Source organism: Piliocolobus tephrosceles, unplaced genomic scaffold (assembly GCF_002776525.5).
Source record: "Piliocolobus tephrosceles isolate RC106 unplaced genomic scaffold, ASM277652v3 unscaffolded_39781, whole genome shotgun sequence".
NCBI lineage: Eukaryota > Metazoa > Chordata > Mammalia > Primates > Cercopithecidae > Piliocolobus > Piliocolobus tephrosceles.
Genome location: NW_022324066.1, coordinates 19,824 through 27,997, shown reverse-complemented (window position 1 = coordinate 27,997; position 8,174 = coordinate 19,824). Strand labels below are relative to the sequence as shown.

Genomic DNA, 8,174 nt, shown 5'->3' with positions numbered 1-8,174 from the left:
CAGAAACAAAGAGCATTTCCAAAGCTTGAAAAATGTAAAACTGGAAACAAGCTCTCACTGAGTTTGGAAAAGCAGGCACTGGAGGGTGCTCATTTCTCTTCCTTTTCAAATCAGGGGGGTATTCAAAGCCTGTTCTAGAACAAGGAGTGAGATCCTCCACTTCCCCATGGTGATCAGGCTTTCAGAGGCAGAAGCCTTACTAGTTCATAATCAGCACAAACCAACCTCACCATCAAATGTGTCGACCTCAGTGCTCACCCTCCTCAGCGGTCAGAGACTGGCTGTGTTCTCCAGGAGCTCGTGCGCTTTTACGGAGCCCACTTTATCCTCGGTTTATTACAAAAAATAAATTAGCCTTTATGGGGGTTCCATAAACAGAAGCTTTCTGTGCTTTACCCATTTAGACACTACAAATTCTGATGCCTCATGAAAGGTATAAACTTAAAGCTTGCATGTGGTTAAGATTTTCTAATAACCAAATTCAATTATATCTATGTATATATATTGAAAATGTCAATAATGCTCTCAAATCCAATCCCACCTTCCATGGGTAACCAATATTAAGGCTCTGGTGTGCTTCTTTTCATGCCTTTTTTCTGTGTTCATGCATACCTTTCTACCCAAGTACACCTACAGAAAATGGGTTCACCTGTACACTTTACCTGCACACTCTTTTCTGTTAACATAACTTGATCTTTATTGTTGCAGATTTTTCGATATAGATCTAACTTGCTACTATTACCTGCTTCATATGACACAACGAGGGTAGACAGGTACACTCGTGTTGTTATCTGATTCCTAAATTCTGCTAGATGTTTTCTAAAGTGACTGAATGGCCTCTTTTGGCTTCCAAGTTCTCTTCACCCCAGCACCCAGCTGATGATTCCAGCTTTTCCATCACTCATAGTCCTAGCAAGTGTGAGAGCCCCACTGGTTTCTCCTGCATGAGGAGACAGGGAGGGATAAAAGGATAGACATTTATCAAACCTACCAGAGACTACACAATATCTCAGTTAATCCTCATAAAGCATTGAGGGGAATCTTAGTCTTGTTTTGTAGATGAGTCTAAATGAGGCAAAAGTCCAGGAATGGTAATGAATGGCCTTGCCCATGGTCTCCAAGCTAATAAATGTTGGAGCCAGATGAAGGACAGTCAGCTAGCTTCTGTGTGGAACTGAGAGAAGGGTCACTGGAGTTTGAGGGAGGGGAAGTCTAGAACCATCTGGGGCTGTCTTCAGATCAGACACCAGGGTTAGGAGAGTCTGTGTACCCTATAGCACTGCAGGCACAAGTATCGTGGTGTTGGCAGTGGGCAGGTACTAGAGTGGGTAAGTGGTTAGTGCCCTGGAACCAGAAGATCTGAGCTTTGAGAAAATTATCCCCATCACAAGATGTAGCAGAGACACTGATGTGGACACACAAGGCCAGGGAGCTCTGTGAGGAGCTGTTGTTAACATGAGGGAGGGGGGAGAAGAAACTAAGTGGTCACTTCCTACACATGAAATGTGGAGGAAAACCATATTAAGTAGAATCCCATCTGATTTTCATCAGTGTTGCTTTGTAAGCAGTTGGGAGGTGGGATGATTTATTTTTGAGTTTAAGTGAACATCTATATGGCTCCTTTACCTAATGAAGGCTGGTGGGGAAGGGAAAAATGGCACGGTCAATGGAGTCAAAGTTTGCTTAGTAAATAACTCAGAGTTCAAAGAGAGACTCTCATGGGCCAGAAATTGGTAAAGCTTTCTGGATTCTAAAATTAGGAGGATCTTATTTTCTTTGAATCAGCAGAGAAGGAAGGAAAGGCAGTGGGGAGGGACAGTTGGGAATACGGAATGTCGAAGACAAAGGACACGTAATTCCAAATTCTAAGCTGTGAAGCTGTGAAGCTGTGATGCAAACTTCTGCTTCTCCTAATGGATTTTCAGGTCTCAGCACAGATGCACAGCTGAGGGAGTAATTTCTTTGGAAATGAAGGACAAACAGCTGCGTTAAATATTAATAACAACTCCACCTTACAAAGCACACCTGGAAATGGAAACAAGATTATTTTTAAGGCCTTTTCTACTCTGAGAGTCTCTAAGTTCGTGGCCAGATGAGAGATGAGGAAGGGGCAGGGGTGTTGATCCACACGCCAAGAGTACCATGAAGCATATAGTTCTGAGAGTGCATCAGAGCCCTAAGAAGAATAATGCCCTTTATGTTGTTTCGCCCTCTGCCATCCCAATCCCACCCCACCCATAATTAAGCAGCCACGGAAATGAGGGGAGCCAGAAGGAATCAAACCCTGCTGCTTGGTTCAGTAGACACAGGGACCCGGGGGAAGGGTGTTGGCTGGATCTAGGAGAAGATGATGAGCTCAGAAAATACATAAGCAGAAACTCCAGGGGAAAGCTTGTGAAATCCTGGAGGAATCACAAGATACAGTATTAGAGCTCCTTTTTATTTATTAGTAAATTTTATTTATTACTAAATTAATGGCAGGAATCCTGCACAAAGGGATATGCCCTATGAAACATGACATCTCAAATACAAACAGAGCATTCTTCCTCACCCTAAACTCGGCCCTTTCTCCCCAAGCCCCTCACGCATCAGGCCACCTTTGTGCCCATAAGTCATGGGCAGTGCTGGGTGGTCACCGTCATCCAAACAGAGAGGGCAGTCAGCAGCGTGAGGTGGTTCTGCCTGCTGTGGTCTCACCCCAGACATGGAAATGAAGGGCCCTGGGAGGAGCTGAGGGCACTCAGCTTTGTTTCTCAGGAGTCCCATCTGTCAGTGAGTTGACAAGAAACAGAGCAAAACGACTCCTCCAATGTTGATGAGCCGGCCCCTGGGATTTGGAAACTTGATAACAGAGAAAACCAATATAGACAAAGGATTTTAATCAGGATTATGGTCAATTAAGCAAATTAGAAAAGGATACTTGAAGGAGTATTTGGGACACAGGAATCAAAAACACCGGGAAGACATGAGGAGTTTCCCTAAGACTCTAGACTACAGCACTATGTAGATACCTAACACCAGAATATTAATTATAGTATTGAGGAAATAAAATTTACATTGAGTTACAAACTGTTTACAAAAGGTCATGAAAATCTTGGAGACTTGTTTCAATTCAGACAAATGTGTCCTTCTCATTCTCAGCTGTTCATTGGTGCATTTATCTTGAATTTGACCATCTGGGGAATGGGCGTGGCCTCTCCTGACAGGAAGGCTCTGGGGCCCAGGCAGGGAGAATGAGGTCTCAGAATGACTCCCTTGAGAGTCCTGGTACCCTTTCACCAATGCACAGACCCAGAAGACCCCTCCGTCCTGCAGCACCTGCCATGAGCATCGGCCTCCTGTGCTGTGCGGCCTTTTCTCTCTTGTGGGCAGGTGGGTCCTGGGCAGGGACCCTTGCATGGATTTCAAGGCCCAGCGCCTTCCCATTGGGGGTGCAGCAGCAGCTTTGTTCCTCTCTGCAGGTCCAGGGAATGCTGATGTCACTCAGACCCCAAAATTCCAGGTCCTGAAGACAGGACAGAGCATGACACTGCAGTGTGCCCAGGATATGAACCATGACTGCATGTACTGGTATCGACAAGACCCAGGCATGGAGCTGAGGCTGATTTATTACTCAGTTGGTGCTGGTATCACTGACAAAGGAGAAATCCCCAATGGCTACAATGTCTCCAGATCAAACACAGAGGATTTCCCACTCAGGCTGGAGTCGGCTGCTCCCTCGCAGACATCTGTGTACTTCTGTGCCAGCAGTGACACCACAGTGCTGCACGGCCATCTTCTCTCTGCACATAAAGTCAGGGAGGCTCTGCCCTCCTCCCCCACCCAAGACTCAGGGAAGCCCTGGGCAGAGTTCTCTGCACCACGAACCTTGGAACCCCGACTGACCCCAAGTGGCCCAGACAGTATGAGCCTCGCTCTATGCCCGGTGCCTCTGCAGGCAGTCTCAGCCAGGCCTGGACTGGTCCCTGGTCCTCATAAGTCTCCTTTGTTGCTCTGTCTGTTCTTTTCTCAGAGCTCTCCTTTTGGGGTGGGGCCAGGGCTTCCCCAGCTCCTACTTTTCTACCCATCATACTGAGTCCGAGGCTCCCAGGGTGGAACACGGATTTGTAGTTCACATCCATCTAGACTCCCGTCTCTCCCTGGTGACCATGTTGCTTCCTTTCGCTTGGGTTTCCCCAGCCCCCACCCTCACATGGTCTCTCCTGTGGCCCACCTTTCTCATCTGGGCAGTCATCCTCCAAGGCCTTGCTGGGTCTCTCCTCCCCTCACCTCCCCGTCCCTCTCTACTGCAGCCATGAGGCGAGACCCTCTTCTGTGCCTCCTTTCTTCCCATTGCAGAGATTTCAAAGGCCATTTTCTCTGCCCTGGGCTGGAGCCTTCCTTCCTCTAGTGGCCAGCTCCTACCTGGGCTTCAGATCTCAGCATGATCAGCCCTCCTGCGGGAAGCACTCCCTCCCCTCCCAGCTGAGATCAACTTTCCTCTCCTAAGCTCTCATAGAATCAGACGTCTGTTAGTAACCTTTAGCACCACTGGGCTTTCTCAGATACTTGTCTGATTATTTTTGTGCTCCACCCATTTTTTTTTCTTTTTTTTTCTTTCTGAGACACAGTCTCACTCTGTCGTCAGGCTGGAGTGCAGTGGCATGATTGGCTCACGGCAACCTCCGACTCTGGTTCTAGCAATTCTCGTGCCTCAGCCTCCCAAGTAGCTGGGATTACAGCTGTGCACCACCACAATCAGCTAATTCGTTTTTGTGTTTTTTGTAGCGATCAGATTCACCATGTTGGAGAGGATGGTCTCCATCTCCCGGCCCCATGATCTGCCTATCTCAGCCTCTCAAGGTGCTAGGATACAGGCATAAGTCACCACACCTAGCTTCTCCACCCAATTTTTAAGCCCATGAGAGCTAAGTCTGTGCCTGCTGCATTTACCAACATCAGTGCCTGGCATGTGGGGAAACTCATTTCATAGAGAATGGATGAGTGAATGAGAGGCCGAGTGAATGATGAGTGGGTGGACAAAACAATGGTAGGAACACATTACATCTACTGTAACCTGGCAGAGATCTAGCATTAAGTATAAGAAAGCCCACCCCTTTGATTGCTGGGCCCAGGTTGGTCTTGGAAATTGATGGGGAATCACTATCATGGCGACCATACCTGGGTCAAGGCTTCCTCTTGTGGCTGCAGCACCTGACCTCCTCCAGGTGTCTGTGCTCTCCTTCAGGGTCCTTTCCCACAACAAATCCAGACAGATCAGAGATCCACTTCTAGAATTCTATGCTTAAAGGTTGTTCCTTGAAATCACTTCTGATAAGAAAATCTCCATTAGGTTTGCATAAATAAAAAGTGCCACTACAAATTTGACATTGTAATGGATTTATGATCAGAATTACATGATATGCATATGTGGCAGGAGCTGAGGAAAAGAGGGTCTGGAGGAGAGAAATAAGAAGGTGAGGGAGCCAGTCAGTAACCAGGGATCCTGGATATCTGGGCAGGACAGGCTGGAGTGGCAGGGACACGGGAGGATCAGAGTATGCCAGGCCATGCAAGTGGGACCTTGAGCCAGGAGCACAGGAAAAGGCCACGGAAACCTACTTCTGGGGAAGCTGTTCTGTCTCTATGGCGGCCACCCCTGCAGGTGCACTGCCAAACACTGGGGCAGCCTGGCTGCTGTTGGCCAGCACTTGGGAAGATGAACTGAACACAGGGTACAGAAGGAACAGGTCTTCCTAGGTCTGTTGGATGCCTCTGTATTTGCTGGTCACTGTCTCTCACTGTCTGACCATAATGACCTGCCTGGTGTAATAGTGACTGTTTTACCTCTATCTAACAAATTTTACCTAATGTATCTTTGACCATCTCTAACCCAAAATGGTAAGAGAAATGGCATTCTTATCTTGTCTTTGCGAAGTTGATTTAACGCAATCCAGCACAGGATGGATTTTCCCAGATTAAGGTATCTGGTCATACAACTGTTTCAATCTTCCACAGTCCCTGGACTCCTCTCCGGGGGACACCTGTGCTACCCAGGTGAATGTGGACACAATTTGTATGTAGATGTTCCAGACACTGGCTACTAACTTTTCTTTAATCCTGTGCCTAACGTCTCCCTCCACCTATAGTCAGGGTTCTGCCTCCTTCTTCTATCTCTTTCCTGAGCTTCCCTCCTGATGGAATTTCATGGACATCAGACTGCTGGGCAGAGTGCAGTGACCTGTGGAGACAATGGGAAGGAATCTCACTTCTTGCTGCCTTCTTGGACTCAGTTCTTTTATAACCAAAGCAAGTGCTCTGGTCTCCCTTTGGACTCTGCAGTGTCAGAAATGTGCTTCATGCATTTGTAACTTTGCCTTTCCAGAACAAAGTTCTGTCTTCTCTTGGCCCAGTCTAGCCCAGTAGGCTTAATTCATGATTTATGTCACCTTTTAATTTACTCAAAGGAGAACATATGATTTCAGAGTAAAGAATATTCATTTTACTTTGTGTAAGTTGGACCCAAACAGTAAACTGTGTACTTGTGTTCCATCAGTGTCTTAAATTGGGCAATGGTAAAACAAATCTTTGATGCTAGAAATTTAGGTCCTGCTGTTTTATATATGGAAGTTCCCAGTGTCCTGGGCACACAATAGATGGGCGTTAGTAAGTCGCACTATGCCCAAGATAGTTTTCTATGGGTTTATAGACTAGTATTCTCCCATTGAGCAAGCATAAGAGCATTTGCTTCTTCAAGCTCATTTGTCAGTTTGTATGGGAATTTCCAATTTGAAATAAGTTATGCTTTTAAATTTGAAAGAATGTGAAGTCAGACCGGGTGCAGTGGCTCTTGCCTGCAATCGCAGCACTTTGGGAGGCCGAGGCGGGCTGATCACAAGGTCAGGAGTTTGAGACTAGCCTGGCCAATAGGGTGAAACCCTGTCTCTACTAAAAATACAAAAACATTAGCCAGGTGTGGTGGCGGGCACCTATAGTCACAGCTACTTGGGAGGCTGAGCCAGGAGAATCGCTTGAACCTGGGAGGTGGAGGTTGCTGTGAGCCAAGATCCTAATGTTTTTCATATGGAAGTTCCCTGTTAACCAGTCCAGGGCATGGAATAGATGAGCGTTAGTAAGTCACTCTATGCCTGAGATGATTTTCTATGGGTATCTTTTCTGAGTTACAGTTAACAAAGGTGGGAAGTGATCCCAGAAGTAAGGCTTGAGGGCAGTTCTTGAGGGAACCCATGCGATGGAACAGTCCCGTTGCACACATGTGACTGGGGGAATGGAGGAGGCTGGGACATGAATGGGGATGGCAGAGGGGACCCTGACTTGTAGGAAAGACAATGAGCTTACCCCTTTGTGCCCTATGTTAGGGGCACTGTTGGCGCATCCTACAGGACATGCCCAGCAGACAGAGGAGAGGCTGTAGGATGAGAAGATGAACTCAGAGATGCAGTGTGAGGCATCAGGGTACAGACAGCTCTGGAGCCCAAGGTGATGAGCCATGCATCAATGTTAAAACAGAGCTTATAAATATTTAAAGCCTCACCCAAGTGTGTTCTAGTATAAATGCTGTGACCCTGACATCCTGGGGATTGAGAGAGGAAGTGATGTCACTGTGGGAACTGCCCTGTGGAGACAAGGACGTCCTCCATCCTCTGCTCCTGGTCACAGTGACACTGATCTGGTAACGCCCCCATCCTGGCCTCACCCTGCCATGGGCACCAGGCTCCTTTGCTGGGTGGTCCTGGGTTTCCTAGGGACAGGTGAGTCCTCAGAACACCAAGGAGTTGCATTTTTTTTTCTGCATGTAGGGGTGTGTGTGTATGTGTGTGTGTGTGTGATGACTACAAATGTTTTCCTTATTCTGTTGCCAGATTCTATTTCCACAGATCACACAGACGCTGGAGTCTCCCAGTTCCCAAGGTACAAAGTCACAGAGAGGGGACAGGATGTAGGGGCCAGGATGTAGCTCTCAGGTGTGATCCAATTTCGGGTCATGCAACCCTTTATTGATATCAAAGGCCCTGGGGCAGGGCCCAGAGATTCTGACTTTCTTCAATTACGAAGCTCCACCAGACAAATCAGGGCTGCCCAGTGATTGGTTCTCTGCAGAGAGGCCTGAGGAATCTGTCTCCACTCTGAAGATCCTGCCTACACAGCAGGGGGACTCAACCGTATATCTCTGT

The 8,174-nt window shown here is 47.3% G+C and overlaps 1 protein-coding gene across 1 annotated transcript; it reads left to right on the top strand.

Moving 5' to 3' along the window:
- The first annotated feature begins 3,186 nt into the window (after positions 1-3,186).
- LOC113223192 lies at positions 3,187-4,438 on the top strand. The gene is made up of 2 exons (XM_026452736.2): positions 3,187-3,372; positions 3,462-4,438. The coding sequence occupies exons 1-2, from the start codon at positions 3,234-3,236 to the stop codon at positions 4,073-4,075; spliced, it is 753 nt and encodes a 250-aa protein (XP_026308521.1). The 5' UTR covers positions 3,187-3,233; the 3' UTR covers positions 4,076-4,438.
- The last annotated feature ends 3,736 nt before the right edge of the window (positions 4,439-8,174 follow it).

What these genes read in the sequence shown, in the direction of transcription:
- LOC113223192 (XM_026452736.2), top strand. Translation starts at nt 3,234, where the DNA reads ATGAGGTCTCAGAATGACTCCCTTGAGAGTCCTGGTACCCTTTCACCA. An exon ending in CTTTTCTCTCTTGTGGGCAG is followed by an intron (nt 3,373 to 3,461) that starts GTGGGTCCTGGG and finishes TCCTCTCTGCAG; the next exon opens with GTCCAGGGAATGCTGATGTC.